Source organism: Tamandua tetradactyla, chromosome 16 (genome assembly GCF_023851605.1).
Source record: "Tamandua tetradactyla isolate mTamTet1 chromosome 16, mTamTet1.pri, whole genome shotgun sequence".
NCBI classification, from domain to species: domain Eukaryota; kingdom Metazoa; phylum Chordata; class Mammalia; order Pilosa; family Myrmecophagidae; genus Tamandua; species Tamandua tetradactyla.
In genome coordinates, this window is record NC_135342.1 from 34,756,678 (window position 1) to 34,774,960 (window position 18,283).

Genomic DNA, 18,283 nt, shown 5'->3' on the forward strand with positions numbered 1-18,283 from the left:
TTTTCAATTATCTCTATGTTACACAGTTTAGTGCTAGTCAGTAGACTACAAAAATACAGTCAGCAATAGTTTAACAAGTTACTGAGGATAATTATAAAGCCTTAGGAACTTGGGAAGATTTTAATTTTTTAAACACAACTTTCTAAGCAATCAAATCAACACTGATCAAAACAACAATTCCAAGATAAAGACATAAGCCTTTGTTAATAAAACTTAGAGGCAAGTGTTTTTAACAAAAAAATTTATTACCAAAATACAATATTAAAGTCAATACATGACAAACTCCTGTAAAGCAAAATAAATTATTCTAACATTGTACAGTATTTCCAAAGGTAGTTAAAGAAGCGCTATAGACCTTGCTTCACTGTTTGTTCTGAACAGATAAACTGTTCTACCATGAAAACAATCCTAGAGTTTTAGGCTTTAAGGCATGCAGCTCAATGTGCAGGATAATTTTACAAAATGCAAATCATCCTATTTTAATAAGATACAGTGTCAGAATTAACTGTAGTCTTTTCATGTCAGTGTTCCAGAAGTTTTTATACTTTGGCTACAGAAGCAAAGCCATAGTGTTACACAATATTTATTTCTTAAAAAAATACAAGTATTCATGTCCATGAATATCAAACTCAAATATCTATTAAATATATTTTATAGAATATTACTTAGAGCACCTTGCTGTACAGTAAAAAAAAAAAAAAGATTAAATAAGTGTCTGTGAAAACTAAAAATACAGTAAGTCTCAATACAGAAGCCTGCTTGTCCTTGCCAAGCCAAATACGTTGTGGGAAGATACAGATACAATGTAAACATGGGTGCCCACCACTTGCTTTGTGAGAAAAGACAGAAAATAAAGCCACAAAGCCACAGAGCCACAGAGAGTGAAAGATCTAGAACAAAGGCTTCATTCAATGTTACTACATTACACTGGCTGGTCACAGAATTTAAAGTCTACAGATCAAATGGAATATAGGTATGGTACTGTTGGAACACTGGGGACACATCATATTCCAGAGTATCAGAAAAAGGAAAAAAAATGATACAGCCCTGAAGAGTATTATTTATAATGATCAGAATACATCATCTTCCCCTCCCTCCAATCTTTGCCTTATCAAGTGAGTTTTAAAAACCATTTCCACTATCAAATCTCAAATTGTGTTCAGAGAAGAAAACAAACCAGGAGCTTTGTATAACAAAAGGTCTAGTACAAAGGGGATTCCTACTGATTATTTTAGTACTTCTCTATTTGCAATTCGAATTGCATATTTAATCCTCATTATTACTTTTAGATATATTCAATTGTTCTTGGTAGAGACAGGTAACTTAAGGCTTGCCACAAAACAATAATGGGAAGGTGCACAATACCCTTGGTAAAGGTTAGTCCTACAGGCCAGGAGAAAGCTTTCGAGGACATTCTAGGCCAGAATCAGGTGAAAAGTTTAAAGGCTTTGAATTTCTTGGTTAAACTTTCCTTGCTACGGAAACTTTAAATCCATGATCAGACTGAAAGCGTAAGTAACAATCAATAGAATGGGTTTGGAAATGAAGAAAGGTAATTTAAAAACTCACATTGAAAAATTAAAAATTCACATAAAAATTTTAGGGAAGTTTTTTGGTTATCAGTATTTTCTAAATTATTACATAAAATTAAAGATAAAGAAAATGTTATAAAACAAAAGTTCTACTGTTATTAATTTCAAGAATAACAGATTTATACAGAGAAATACTGAGTCTTAGTTACCAGCAATGAGAAAACTGACCTATAATATGAGTGGCAATAATATAAGCGATAATAATGAAACCATTTAAGATACTTTATTTAAATTTGAAATTAAATATGTTTCAATTCTGAAAACAGGAAAAAAGAATATAAATCTACATACAGTAAATTTGGGGAATATAATTTATATACATAAATTCATTTTATCTTTTTTAAAAACTACGTATCAGAAATGGATTAATTTCCATAAATAAATTAAAACTACCTAAACTACTAAGCTGCAAGGTTAAAATCATTTGTTTGTTCAAATGTTATCACCAAAATGATATTTTAAAAAACGTCAGATCATGTTTCAGGATGCCTGGCCCCACTTAAATAGTTGCTAACACTAACCTAAAATTTTAATTCATTCAATTCATACCTCGACTTTGGGAGCAGATTCTTTCTTACTATCTACAGAGTAGCCCACTTTAAAAAAAAAATCTCTTTGTGCTGTTCTAAATTTATCAGTGTCACAGCCTTTGGACTTGTCGGCAGCACTTACTGTAACAAAACAATGCATAAATAATCAGAACTATAAAAACCAAAACCAAACACTCTATGTTCTCTTCATACTTTGAAATGCATTTAATATAAAATATGTAATTAATGAAGAATTTACAATCTGATGGCAGCTTTTAATGCAAAAGCATTTTAGTTGGTTTTCCACATGTTCTATCTCACGCTAACAAAACGGAATTTCCTAGACAGGAGAAATCCTGTAGACTTTCCAAATGCTGTGTGTTTGTCACTAAAATTTCCATAAGCAACATGAATTTTTATTATATTTTAGTCACACCTGGTTATACCTCTTGTATTAAACAAACTTAGGTTAGTAAATTCCAAGAAGAAGTTTCAATAATGATACTCATTTTAAGGGCTACTGAATTTCACTCAAATGATTTTTATTTTAGAGTTCAAACTATTTTCAAGGTCTGATGATCAAATGTAAATTTTCATACTTTGCTACTTTAACAGATTTTTTCAAGCTTACTCTGGTTTAGAAAAGATGATTAGAAGGTCTCTATATATTGAGACAGCATGCAGTACTCTGACAAACACTCTGAAAAGAATCTGTGAGAAGTGCACTGCGCTCAGTGAAGTATCCTTGCTGTGAAACTGGGAATTCAACTATTTTCTCCTTTGCCCGCAAGAAATTCATGTAAATTTCAGACAACAGTTTACTTCTTATATGCCTATTTACAATTTAAATTTGGACTTAAGAGGTTTTTTCTTTCTATCTTTTTAGGGAGTAAAGGAACATATTCCTTACTGATTCAGACAGCTGCCTCCCATTTCTCACAGGAGGCCAATCACTCTAGAGTTGGTATGTCACAGTTGAAAAGGAAGAAAACTAAGTTCTGCTTAAGATTTTGACAATTTTACAACAATAAGTTTTAGAAAGTTCCTGAAAAGCCCTTTCTTAACTCTTTTGCTTGCACATATACACTATAATAAGCTTTTAATAATAAATACACTCAACAATAAGGAGTGGCAGAGGGTTAAGATAGGATTATATCTTTGCTTCCTCCTCCCCATGCCCAAAATATTTAAATATATTTACCAATTATCCATTTGGAATAACTTTTACTACATTACAAAATTTGGTTCCAAAGTCTTATGTGTCATTTCCTCAAAAATTATACACTATTTCTTCTTTGTCTAGAAAGTTATTTGAGATTGGTGTAAAGATGAAACTGCTGCTTAGAGGAATCTTCTATCTTTTCTCTCTTCAAGCAATTAATCCATCTAATTTGTGTTTAGAGTTGTGTTGTGGTCCTTACTTAGAATGATGTTTACAATTTCACCCTCGTGCTCTTTCATGTGATCCAAGAGATTTTCTTTGCTGGTTGATTCAAAACCACAAATACAACAACAGAAGAGTAAAACGCAATACTCCATGCCAGGAGGGACCAGGCTGGAGTTTTTTTCTAAACTATATGAGGTATTACTTGTTGGGCTCAGTTTTTCATTCTCGTTGGGACCTACAACTTCATTGGGAGCCTGGGAAATCAGCTCTGAGGATGATACCACATTTTCTGAACTTCCAGTGACAGGATCAGCTCTCTCTTCATTGCTGCTTAATACAGTCTTTCCAGGGGATTTCCCCAGAACTCTTAAAAACAAAACAAAAACAAAATATACAAAACCTTGAGTTGGCTATAATGTAGGACTAGTAGATTTAATCCCAGCTTTAATTTATATATAACAACAACAGAAGGGGGTAGGATCAGATACCTGCCACTTTGTGAAATTGCCTCGTTAATAGCCTTGTTTACTTGTTCGTAGTTATAATTTTGGTCACTTGCATGCTTCCACATGTGAGATTTCAAAGAAGGAGGATGACTGCATACATACCCACACAAAGAGCACCTGAAAGACAGGTGAGAGGAAAATCAGAATTATCCCATAACATCATTTGAGAAGCTTATGATTCTGCAATAATTATTAAATTCCTTTTCCTAAAGTTTTATTAGACATATCTGCATTTCTAAAGACATCATCCATTGTAAGATACCTATTGATTTCAGAGAGTTTAAGAAATCCTGAAATGCATGTTCCGGGGAAACAATGAAATACAGTATTTTACATTAGGAAGAATTTATAAGAATCAAGACAAACATTTCAGACTTCTTTGGTTATTTATAATATTTGGAAAAATTTCTAATAATGTACAGAATCTTTGCTCTAAATTATTTAACTATAAATACAAACAAAAACATACAAGACCAATACTCTATATCACATAAAGAAAGCAAAAAAGAATTTGAATAATTTTCAACATAAACTTCGTACCTATTTACAGATCCACAGAAAATAATAGCCCTGAAAAAGCTTCAACAACTTAAACTGTATAACTGAGAAAGTTAGTTAATAATCTTAAAAATTTATATTCAAAACAAAAATTGTTCCATAGCATTGGTTACAATTGGTAAATTCTGAAATCAACAGTGAAGTACTTTTTTCTTTTTAGACTAGTTTGGTTTCACAGGAAAAATGAGAAGACAGTAAGAGAGGTTCCTATATAGTCACACCCCACACCCAAGCTATACCTACCGTTAGAATCTTGCATTAATGTGGTACATCTTTTACAACTGATGAACCAATACTGATACATTATTATTAACTAAACTCCATGGTTTACATTAAGAGTTCACTCTTTGTGTCCTACAGATCTATGTGTTTTGACGAATGTATAATGTCATGTATCCACCATTTCAGTATCATACAGAATCGTTTCACTGCCTTAAAAATGTTTTGTGCTCTGCTTTTCACCCTGGCAACTCCTGATCTATTTCTATAGTTTTGCCTTTTCTAGAATGTCATATAGTTGGAATTGAATGGTTTTACCACCCTTTCAAAATGGCTTCTTTTACTTAACAATGTGCATTTAAGGTTCCTCCATCTACTGGAGGATTGATAGTTCATTTCTTTTTGACTCTGAATATATTTTACTGTATAGATATTTCACAGTTTGTTTAACCATTTGCCTATTAAAGGACATCTTGGTTGTTTCCAGTTTTTGGCAAGTATGAATAAAGTTGCTATAAACATTTGTTGCAGGCTTTTGTGTGGACATGAGGGTTAAAACAAGACCTGCAGAATTCCTTGGGAGCAGCTGGCCTCAGGGTGGTGGCAGTAAACTGTGGAGACTGTTATGTAGAGCAGTCTGGGAGGAAGAGAATGTTTACCCCTATCCCAAATGGTTATGTTAAGTATGAAGGAAGAGAGCACTGAAAAACAAGCTCTCTGTTCTTTCAAGAAATGCATGCATGCCTTTTGTTACCCTGAAGTATATAAGCAGGATTTGGATAAGAATAAAGTTCTTTATTGTTTGTTAAAGTTAAGCTTCAGACCCCCTGAACCGTCTGTCTCTTTCTTTCTTTCTTTCTTTCTCGTCATTCCTTAATATCCTTCGAGCTCCGTTTCTTAGGAAGCAGCAACATTTGGCGCCCAGAGTGGGGTTCAAAGAAGACTCCAAGACAATATTAAGGAACCAAGGAAAAGTCTCATTAGAGGCACGTATGTCCAGCCAATAGAAGAGGACTCGAGTCATACTGGTAAAGTAAGCATTTTACTTGGAGCATCAGGGTAACGGGTAATCACAATAGGCGGCTGGAGGAGTATGTGTGTGTGTTGAAAACATTGTTAGAAGCTACTGGGATGCCTGTTAAAACATCTGAATTATTAAACTTATTTGATCTCATTCAAAAGCATTGTTACAGGTTTCAGTGTAATGTTTTAAATCTTAAGTAATGGAAATTGGTTATGAAGTCTTTGCAGTGAGCATAACAAAACAGGGAAGATATTTCTGTTTCTATTTGGTCATTGTGTTCAGTCAGGCAATGAACCACCTAGCCCCCGCTTTCTCTTAAACTCTGTGTTGTGTATTTTCTCAATCTCCCACTGCCCCTTCTGACTCTGGACAGTTGCTTGAGCTGGATTCAGCAATTGGTGCCCAGACAGGGATCTGATAGGGGAACTCTTAAAGAATAAAGTGAAGAGATACCCCAGGGATGTCCACTACAAGTACTACAAAGAGCTACTAAGAGCTACAAAAGGGTAAGGAGTGAATTGGAGATATTTTCAGCTAGGTGTAAAACATGGGGTATTGAGGTTCAGCAGAAAGGAACCTCTATAAATCTATGCTGTCCACTAGAGGCACAAAATTTTCTCAGTCTCAATTAGAAACTTTTCTTTGTCATGTACACAATTATTGCCCATGGTTTTCAGAAGAAAATACAGTTAATCCTCAAATTTGGGCAAAAGTAGGAAACAATTAAGAAACAGATATGAGACACTTAATCTTAAACATACTCCAGTATGTGCTTTTTCTCAGCTATCCAAATATATAATTGAGCCCACTGCTGATATAACACTTCAACCCATACCTTTAACTTGGAAAACAAATGAGCCTTTGTGGGTTGAGCAGTGGCTCTTATCTATACAAAAGTTAGAGGCTCTAACTCAGTTAGTTCAAGAATAGTTTAAAGTGGGACATATATAAGAATCTCACAGTCCCTGGAATTCTCCAGTATTTATTATAAAAAAAGAAATAAAGAAAATGGAGAATGTTGACTGATTTGATAAAAGTTAATGCTGTAATTTAACCCATGGAGTCATTACAATCTGGCTTGCCCACACCAGTTATAATTTCTAAAAACTGCTCTATTATTATAATAGATTTTTAAAAAATTGCTTCAGCGAGATAAAGAAAAATTAATTTCTGAGCTTGTTCTTAATGAGCTGCCTTTATATAAAAATTCATATACACCTGAGTCAGAAATATTCAATAAGTACAATGCCATGCCAAACAAAAGTCAGTACTCATTAATGGTTCCTATAGAATTGTAACAGATTGGTCCCCTAAGGGGTATGCAATTCAAGGTTGTAGTTCTGACTCACAGTGTTCTGTTAAGTTACCTTGGTTTAATCTAAATAATTATTCTACTGAAATTTATACCAATGCTACAAATAAAATCTTGTGACACAGAATGGGAATGGCAGCCCCATCTCCTTTTGTTAAATCAGATCCTCAACAGACAGCAATTTAGAAACTGGCCATGAGTTTAGCTCCTATTCATATTTGAAAAGGAAATATATTTTCAGAACTTTAAAACTGAAAATTCTTGTTAAAAACTATATTTTGATGTTTCAAATATGCATTAACTAAAGTATTTTAAGTATTTAACATTATTCTAACAAATTTTATTTTGATGGTAATTATATGTGGTAAAATATTCAAAATAATGACAAGTATGAAAAATATAAAAGATATTTTTATTAATAGGAAAAACAATAGTCTAAAGATAAAGTGAATAACTGTTACAAGACGAGAAAAATATAGGACAAAGGCTAAACTAATATAATAATTAAGAGTTTGTAAAAATGGAAATTATGGTCAAAATCAAAAAATTTAACGAGTCTAAAATGACAACATTTTCTTGGACTCTTAGCCTGTTCTAAGGAAAAGATAGAAAAATGTTTTCTAGATAAGCAGTGTAAAAGGCAAAAAGTCTGTGTTTTGTCAAAATAACTATGTTAACTTTTATCATGTTGTTATCTGTATAAAAAAAAACTGATTCTCTCCTGGGTATCATTATACTGGAAAGAACTGTTTCTCTTCTTGCCCCAAACCAGGTGGCTTAATCTATTAATCTAAGGAATATTGCTGTAAATGAATCTATTATTGGCCAAATAATATTCAAATCATATAAATACCTAAATTCCTTTAAGCCAAAATATCTTAATGCTTTGTCCAGTGTTTATACAAACTACATATGTATAAACTACATTTATCCCAAAATAACCATGGCTTACATTGGAAGCAAATCAAATTTGAGGGCTGAATGCAAGGAAAAAATATACTTGTGGAGTCTGTTTTGTTCACCTGATGTTGCCATTACATGCAACTGATGTTGCTATAACATGACCTTGGTAAGAAATACTTAAAATGTGCACTCTAGCTGGGAGGAATGGCTATCCTCCCAGAAGGAGGTGTACTTTAATAAAGATAGCTAGGTCCCAGGAAGCTCCTCTTGGTCCCTAGCCAGTTCCCAGAGGACCCAACTGGGCCTGGCCATGTAAGCATATTGGAATTTGACCTCTGATATAGGAAAATACCATTAAAACTGCATGCAATAAATTTAAAATTAGCAAAAATGAACAACCAGTTATAAAGAATCCTCATCCCTGCATTCCTTTTACATGACAAGATTAACACTCTGCTTTCATTTTTGCTACCTGCCACTTTGGGGATTATAAGAAGATTCTGATTTATTAAGCAAAAGGCAGTTAACAGCTGTGGCTGAACAAGAATTACAGTTAATTGAACAATGTATTCAAGAAGGACAGCTTGTTCAAATAGATCTAGAAAAGCCTGTTGATTTTATTATTTTCTTTACCTTGAAATCTCTCACAGGCCTGTTTTGGCAAGATGGTGTTTTAGAATGGATCTTACCAAACAATCGAAGAGGTTCAAAGTCTATTTATCTTAAATACCTCTTGACAAATAGCGTTAAGTGATTTTAAAGGACAAATTGATAATCATTTGCCTATGTCAAAACTTTTACAATTTTTAAAAAAGAACGCAATGGATTTTGCCTAAAATAGTTCTGGCTTCCCTTCTAGCTATTACTGTCTTTACTGATGATAATCTTAATGGGCAGGCTGCATATGTCACCCCAGCGGAAAACAAAAGTTGCAAAATGCCTTATACCTCAGCTCAGTGTACTGAATTAGCAGCTGTAATTCAAGTACTGCAAAATTTTCCACAATCTCTCAATATTGTTTGTGATTTGGAATAAAGCTGCCAAACAGTTACTCACATTGAGCCAGCTTTTTGCCTAAAGGAAAGGAATTGTCCCAAATGTTTTTACATTTACAAACATTAGTCAGAAGTTGAATTAATCCTCTTTTTATCATGCAGATAAGAGCTCATACCAATCTTCCGGGTCCTTTGTCATTTCAAAATCAGCAAGCAGATAGTCTTGTTGGGGGTAGGGTAATTCAAGATCCCACATTTCACAAATTGACTCATATTAATTAGCAAACAGCTGAGAAAGAAATTTCCGTCTTTCTCTAAACAGCAAGCTCAGGACATTGTTAGGAGTTGTCCAACATGTGGACCTTTAAATGCACTCCCATTTGCATCAGCGGTTAATCCTCGAGGTCAAAAAGCAAATGAATTATGGCAAATGGATGTTACTCATATTTCACATTTTGGTAAAATGTAATATGTACATGTTATCATAGACACTTGTTCTCATTTCATCTGTGCAACCACACAATCTGGAGAACGTTTCTGCCATGTTCGATCACATTTACGTAACGCTTTTGCTGTTATGCGATGCCCTCAATCTATTAAAACAGACAACGTTCCTGCTTATACAGGAAAGCAATTTCATAAATTTTGTACTACCTTTAATATTACTCATATCACAGGAATTCCACATAATCCCTCTGGGCAAGGAATTATTGAACGAGCGAACTGGACACTAAAGTCTATGCTAATAAAACAAAAAGGGGGAGATGATGATAAGGAGGATGATGTTATGAAAATAAGTACACCTAAAAATCAATTAGCAAAAGCACGGTTTACTTTAAATTTTTAAAACATTTATGATAATTCATCACAGACTCCTGCAGAACAACATTTTAGTAATTTGGAAAAGAAAAATGGTACAACCCAAACAGAACTGCAGCTGCAGCCAATCTATTGGAAAGATGTTAAAGATGATTTATGGAAACCAGGAATGGTAAAGGTGTGGGGTAGGGGATTTGCTCTTGTCATTGCAGATGATGAACCTCGGTTTGGATTCCCTCAAAAAGAATAAAACCCAGACATGTCGACCTGGACGAAAATAACTAAATGGGTAATGTATATTATAGGACATATAACTTTAATTGCTGACAGACAGGGACATAGTCATACTTATTGGGTTTATATTTCTAATCCACCTTTGCTGCAGGCCCTAACGGGCAGATCCAACTTTACCAAAATATCTGAATACTAGTTTAGGATTCCCATGTCCAGTAGATTCTAGGCTTCCAAAACTACTTAAGGAAAAAGAAAAATGATGTCAAATTTAACTCTTCCATCTTAAGTAAGACCCGTATGCATAACTCTATGGAAACAAATGATATTTGCCTGTTAGATGGGAAAGAAAGTCAGAATGGATGGCAGTTATGTCATATGGATTGAGCAGTTATCATAATTAATGATTCCTATGGAATTGTAAGAGATGCGGCCCCTGTGGGGTCTCCCATCTCTAACTTGAAGATAACTGAGACTATATGGACAGGCAAGCTAAATCAGAGTTTATTACATAGAGGATGATTTGTGCCAGAATTTTGGGATGATAAATACATTATTCAGAGAAATTTATGGGAAATTTTCCTAGGACTGGGACCAATTTTTATAGCGAATTCTAGTAACTATAACTTCTCTTTAAATAGCAGCCATAAACACTATATGTAAATATGTATTAGAGATCCATATATATTTGTTAAAGGTCATATGCATATAAGAAATCAAACTTCTAATTGTGAGAATTGTTCTCTATTCACTTGTCTCCAAGCATTTATGTTGCAGGAAAATGAGACGATTATAGCAGCAAGGAGAAGAAAGAGGTATTTGGCTGCCGGTACAGATGTCAAGATCTTTGCAATCCTCTCCAGAAACACAAATACTGATCCATTTGGCAAAAGAATATCTAAAAAGGACTAAGACTAATTGGACTCATTATTGCAGCTGTCATTGGAATCATTGGAAGCATCACAGTGGCTGCAGTCGCTGGAACTGCATTGCATCAAACTATACAGACACAGCATTGTTAGAAAAACGCTAGGGAACTGTGGCACAGATAATCTCATATTGAAGAGCAAATTAATAACAGACTATATGATATAGAGATGACATTGGTTCATATTGGATATCAAATGTATAATTTAAATTTTTACGAAGTTTAAAGTGTAACTGGAATCACAGCAGTTTCTGTATTACCCTCTTTTAACATATAACCTATTTGAAATAGAATGGGAAAAGGTAAAGAGGTATCTTTTGGGGCTTTCAGATAGTTTTAAGTCCTGATATTTTAGGATTACAAAAAAGGGGTATTAGAATTATCTCAGAATAATTTACATGTAGCCTATGGAGGTGATGTTACACAATCACTTACCCAAGAGCTAAAAAAATCTTAGGTTTGGGGCTGTTTATACTCTTTCTCTTCCTCCTCAGCTGTGTTAAACAACAAATACTCAAAGTCAGAAAGCTTGACTGGTAGTCAATGGCAGGTAAGTCCTTTCCTTCAGAGCGTAAGGGCAACCTAAGACAGGCACAGTCACCTCAGCTAATAAAATAAAAAGGGGGAAATGTAGGAGCCAAGGGTTAAAACAAGACCTGCAGAATTTGTTGGAAGCAGCTGGCCTCAGGGTGGTGGCAGTAAACTGTGGAGACTGTTATGTAGAGCAGTCTGGGAGGAAGAGAATGTTTACCCCTACCCCAAATGGTTATGTTAAGTATGAAGGAAGAGAGCACTGAAAAACAAGCTCTGTTCTTTCAAGAAATGCATGCATGCCTTTTGTTACCCTGCAGTATATAAGCAGGATTTGGATAAGAATAAAGTTGTTTGTTAAAGTTAAGCTTCAGACCCCCTGAACTCGTCTGTCTCTTTCCTTCTTTTTCATCATTCCTTAATATCATTTGAGTAAATACCTAGGAGCGAAACTGTTGGACCGTATGGCAATATTATGTTTTACCTTTTTAAGAAACTGAAAAAGTATTTTTTAAAAGATATTTTGTCTTTAATTACACACTTAACAAATTAGGCAACTCATCTAAACTTTCTCACATTATCAGCAAAAATAAAACAAAGAAAATAGAATGGCTTTGACATACATTCGTCAAAACCATAGATCTAGGGCGGGCCATGGTGGCTCAGCAGGCAAGGATGATTGCCTGCCATGCCAGAGGACCCGGGTTCGATTCCTGGTGCCTGCCCAGGTGAAAAAAACAAACAAACCATAGATCTGTAGGACACAAACAGGGAACTCTAAGGTAAACCATGGAGTTTAGTTAATAATAATGCATCAATAATGTATCAATATTGGTTCGTCAGCTGTAATGAGTAAATAAGTGAAGGAATAAACTCTTAATCTAATCCACCTCTGATTTAACTTTATCATGTTAGGGAAGTAGTATGCCTCTGACCTCAAGAAAGAGCAGCCCACTTAAAGGCAATGAATAGGTAGGTCTTAGAAGAAACTCAGAAATTTAAACATGCAAAGATAATCTTACTAAACAGGAAAATGCACTACCACCATCAGACTGGTAAAGATGAGTAAGTCTGATAATGCCATTGTTCAAAGGATGTGGAGAAATGGAAATGCTCAAATTGCTGGTGGGCATATATATATAAGCATTCTGGTCATATCTATTAATACTGAAGAGGCACACACCTGTGACTCCACAATTCTAGTTCTATAAGTATACCCCAAGGACATTCCTGTGTATGTTCATGGGACACAGATACAAGAATGTTTACTGTAGCTATGAATTGTCAAAAAATGACACAATCTACAATTGAAAGGTTTTTAGAAAGGGATATGGAAATAAACTGGTTTATTCTCAAATAATAAAACCCTATACAGTGGTTAAAATAAAAGCAATGTATTCATTATTGTTATAGACCAATCTCAATGATCAATAAAAAGTAACAAAAAGATTTGTTTGCTCTACCATCTAAATAAAAGGTTGAAACACCAAAAATAACAGCATATATGTTGTGTGTGTATGTATATATATGTATGCACATTATATATATATAGATATATGGACATGTTTACATCTGTACACACACACACATAATTAGTAAAGTAAAAAATGCCTGCAACATCAGGATAAGGCAGTGGTTTTCCTCTGGAAAGGAAGGGTTGGGGAAGTGAAGAAGTAAGGTATAACTTGTACTGAGGTTTAAGACATATTTACAATGTTTTATTTTTTAAAAATGGTGAAATGTTGAAAGTTTTCAATATTTAAATATTATAAAAATGGTAGCCTACTCTCTTCAAGACTTTATAGGCTTACATAATAAAACAATTAAACCACACTACAGTTCATCACTGGCCACATCCAAACACTGATTAAGAGTTCAATGAGTATTATGAACTGGATATCCATATGCAAAAAAATGAAAGAGGACCCATATCTCACACCTTATACAAAAGTTAACTCAAAATGTATCAAAGACCTAAACATTAGATCTAAGACCATAAAACTGTGAGAAGAAAACATAGGGAAATATCTTATAAATCTTATACTTGGAGGCAGTTTTCTAGACTTTACACCCAAAGCAAGAGCACTGAAGAAATAAATAAATAAATGGGAACTCCTCAAAATTAAACACTTTCGTGCATCCAAGAACTTCATCAAGAAAGTAAAAAGACAGCCTACAAAATGGGAGACACTATTTGGAAACGATATAGCAGATAAAGGTCTGGTACTATCCAAAATTTATAAAGAGATTGTTCAACTCAACAACAAAAAGACAGCCAACCCAATTACAAAATGGGCAAAAGACTTGAACAGACACTTCTCAGAAGAGGAAACACAAATGGGCAAAAGGCACATGAAGAGATGCTCAACTTCCCTAGGACATGAGGACACAAATGAACATTTGCACACCAATGTTTGTAGCAGCATTATTTACAACTGCAAAGAGATGGAAACAGCCAAAATGTCCACCAACAGATGAGTGGCTAAATAAACTGTGGTATATACACCTGATGGAATATTATGCAGCTGTAAGACAGAATAAAGTTATGAAGTATGTAACAACATGGATGGACCTTAAGGACATTATGCTGAGTGAGATTAGCCAGAAACAAAAGGACAAATACTGTATGGTCTCACTGATATGAACTGACATTAGTGAATAATCTTGGAGAATTTTGTTGGTAACAGAGACCATCAGGAGATAGAAATAGGGTAAGGTTTGGCAACCAAAAAGAGAACCAATGTCAAAGCCTAAAGCTTCTTTAAGAAACTTGGTACTGATTTAGAGGCAATTTTTCCTACAGGTTTTCTCTCAATTCTATAGAACAGTAATTTCAGTCCTAGAATCCCAGATAGATAAGGATTATGGCTAAAATACCACTATCTTCCTGGCCTGGCACCTTACTTGGTTAGCTTCCATGGTTTATTCAATTAGGAACAAATGCCTTGAGCACTTATGTGAAAGAAAGCAGAGCCTGAATGTCTTACAAGATTTGGGCCACCTTGAGTATGATATGAACATGCATGCAAAGGTTTCAATAGAAATTGTGCAATAGAGTTTGGTTTGACTTACTGCATTCAATTCCTTTCCTATGTTTTAAATTTTATTTAACCTAAAATTATAGAAATAAATAGCTAAAGTTCTGTGAAGTTGTTATCCCATTGTGAAAAACAGTCCACTATTCAAAACAAAATGCATTTTTCTCCACCAAATTAAAGTATCTCCTAAACTGTTTTCCTGAAAAAAAATTTAAGCTTTTTAAAAGGCTTGGGTTTTCCCCCAAGCCAACACAGTTGATCAAAGATTCAACATGCCTACAGCTTTTTAAAAGGCTTGGGTTTTTCCCCAAGTCAACACAAATGATTAAAGATTCAACATGCCTACAGGTTAAAAGAGACCTTAAGAGATCTGTGACTATGGTGAAGTGATGGTATGCAACTTCCAAGATAGGTCAGAAAAGGTAATACAGCTTTTGCTTACTATTTCTAAGAAGCTCATGTTTGGAAACCAACTGCCATGCCAAGAGGGAGTCTCAACTAGTCCATCTCCACCTGGAAAATCCACAGGAGGAAATCATGTGACTGTGTCCAGAAAAAAATCCCAGCAGAGGCCCCAGCCAACATCAACCACTAGGTGGTGGTGAGGAAGCCTTCAGATGACTGGAACCCTAGCTGTGTGAGTGATCTCCTGCTGTAAAGCCATCCCTGCTGAGGTCCAGACCTTGTGGAACAGAGATAAGTCATTCCTACTGTGCCCTTTCTTAATTCCTGACCCACAGAATCCCCAAACATAATAAAATTGCTGTTGTTTTATACCACATATGTTGAGGGTGATTTGGTTTGCAGCAATAGTACATCTAATGAAGAGTTTCCTCTGGCATAGCAGAGACTTAACAGGATGGTAAAGCCATCAGGAGCAATAGTTTACGCCCTTAATTGCACGACCTGGGGAAAGTTATTTAATCTGTCCTAGTCTCTGTTTCCATGTCTATAAAATGGGGATAGTAAATTCCTAATACTGGAATGTTTTGAGGATTAAGAACACAAAAAGTGTTTCAAAAATGTTAGGTATCAAAAAAAAAAGTTAGGTATTATCACTTCTGATATATTTATTTATATTAAGACTAGACTTTGTACAATGACTGAACACACTGAAAGGCAATCTGGTCATTTCTAAAATACAATCATTGCTAAAACCGTTCTGGAATTTTATTGAGATTTTTCTTTTAGGTTATGTGCCATATCAGAAAATCAAGCTTGGTATTACAAAAGCCCACATTATTTTTGACCTAGTTGATGTGCCATCCCTGGAAATCAAGCTCTCCATTTTAAAAGCACATATTCCTCCCCACCCCCGACCCCAGTTTTATCATCTACCTTACTCACCAGGCTTTTTTAAAAATACAAAACCAGATTCAGAGTATAAAAACCATAAGCACAAAGGAAAAGAAGAATAAATTTGACTAAATTAAAACTAGGAACTTCTAGGTACCTGGACTTGAACAGACAGACCCGCTGGACAGAAGACTAAAACACAGTGAGCCATCTTACCTCCACACTGGAGGATCTAAATCCTAAAAGAGCGAGGGAGGAGTAAACTAACGTAGGAGCTTCTGTGTATCAGAAGATACCACTGAGAGATGGCTTAGAGAGGATTCATAGCTTAGGAGAAGATATCTATAATACACATAACAGACAAACGACATGTATCCAAAATATATAAAAAACTACTGCAATCAATTAAAAAAAATGAAGACTGCCCCAATGTTGGTATAGGGACCCCATAAGTAATGGTATCTCTACCTTAGCAAAGTATCTCTCATAAAATAAGCTACATGTGCCTGGTTAGGAACAGAATTACTTTTTTTAAATTTTCCAAATGATCAGAAGTCAATGACTTCCCCTCATCCCAGCTCTCTATTTCTGCTTTTATTTTTGTTAGACAATGAATCACTAAGATTGGGTAAGGGTAAAAACTGGACTATTAACTATAGTAGACGGCTATTATTTAATGGGTGCTGATTATGTGCAAGGACCTTATATATGGTATTTCCTTTAATCCTCACAACAATCCTATAATGCTTTAATTATCCTCAGCTTATAAATGATAAAGTCAAGTATAGGGAGGTGCAATAATAAAAGGTCACAGATCCCGTAAGTGAGAGCCTGCTCAGACCACACATGAATTCAGTGAAGGACTGCAAAGGCAAAAAAAAGCAAACATAGAAGAAAAGAACATGTGACACTACTGCAGAAAATCTTACATAACAGGCAGGTTAAAATACACAATGAACCCTGTTTTAGTTTGCATAAGCTGATGGAATGAGATATACCAGAATGGAACGGCTTTTAAAAAGGGAATTTATTAAGTTGCAAGTTTACAGTTCTAATGCTGTGAAAATATCCAAATTAAGGCATCAAGGGAAAGATACCTCAACTCCAAAGAGAGGTCCAATGAAATTCAGGATTTCTCTCTCAGTTGGGAGGGCACATGGCAACATCTGCTAGCTTTCTCTCCAGGAATCTTCAATGGCTTCCTGGGGCTGTGTCCATTTTATTGGTTCTGTTGGTTTTGGTGGCCCTAAGGCTTTTTCCAAAATGGATTTCTCTTAAAGGAATCATTTTGGATGAAGACGCATCTCCATGAAAACCACCTAATCAAAAGTTATACCCACAGTTGGGTGGGTCACATTTCCATGGAAACAATCAAAAAGCTCCCACCCAGCAAAAACTGAATGAGGATTAAAGAACTTGGCTTTTCTGGGGTACACAACAGATTCAAACAAACCAGCACAAACATATGTACAAAGACTTTAGAAGTGTTGCAACAAGGTACTCTTGCTCTAAAAAAGTCATCAGTGTTACTGGTGAGCCTATTTCTTAACAAAAGGAAGGGGAAGGGTATAGAAAGGCATAGGGTATGGATTCTAAGAAAACAAGTCCAAACTCTGGCCAAAAGTGTGCCAAGGTAACAAAATTGAATGAAGCAGATATGCAATAAGCCAGAAAAACTACTATGATAACTTAGATTAAATCAAACATCAGGAAGCCTTTGCTTATAGTTCAGCTTAAGGCAAAAGTCCTAGCAGCATACTGGAACAGAATATTTTAATCCATAATGGTCTGTAAACTACAAATCCCATGAAGACAAGAGGGGACGTGTAGTATTTAAAGAAAGTTAAAAGAAGAGTCACAAAATTAGGAAATTTGAAAATAAGACAGATGAGAAAAAACGGGAAATAATCAGAGGGAGGGGAATGTATGACAACATAAACATTCAGGCCCAGCCAGACCCAGCGAAACAGAGCAGTGTGAGTACTCACTTTGGAAAACACACTGAGGCTTCTCTCATGTTACATGGAGGGAATTCTCACAGGATGTTGCCTAATAGCAGGAAGTCCCAAGAATAAGCTCAACTAATCCCATCACTCTGTGAATATTTTAAGGATGTAAGAAAAAAAACCACACACAACCCCTAAAATACCAAGATCTTAAACCTTTTTTGGGTAGATCTTGCCCAAAATTCGGGTTCACAGAGAAATCAAACAGCCCATCGAAATGAGTCTTTGAATTGTAAGGGTAATTTAGTCATTTGGACGTGAAATTCTCTTCTATAAAACCACAATGAGTCATTGCCTTCTTTTATAAATTTAACTTAATTACATATATTTTTGAGAGTTTACTTGTTTATTGTTTGTCTATAGGCTCCAGGATAGTAATGATGATACTTTTTTGGTTATGACTCTGGT

General features: G+C 34.9%; 1 protein-coding gene across 3 annotated transcripts in view; it reads right to left on the bottom strand.

Moving 5' to 3' along the window:
* Positions 1-207: 207 nt before the first annotated feature.
* Positions 208-18,283, bottom strand: part of ZNF507 (zinc finger protein 507) — a 33,617-nt gene continuing 15,541 nt past the window's right edge. For all 3 annotated transcript variants that reach the window (XM_077132276.1, XM_077132275.1, XM_077132274.1), the window contains 2 exons: positions 3,998-4,132; positions 208-3,875 (listed from right to left, as the gene is read on the bottom strand). In XM_077132276.1, the coding sequence (XP_076988391.1) occupies positions 3,509-3,875; positions 3,998-4,132 (502 nt within the window). In that variant the 3' untranslated portion in view covers positions 208-3,508. The remainder of the gene's footprint in view (positions 3,876-3,997; positions 4,133-18,283) is intronic.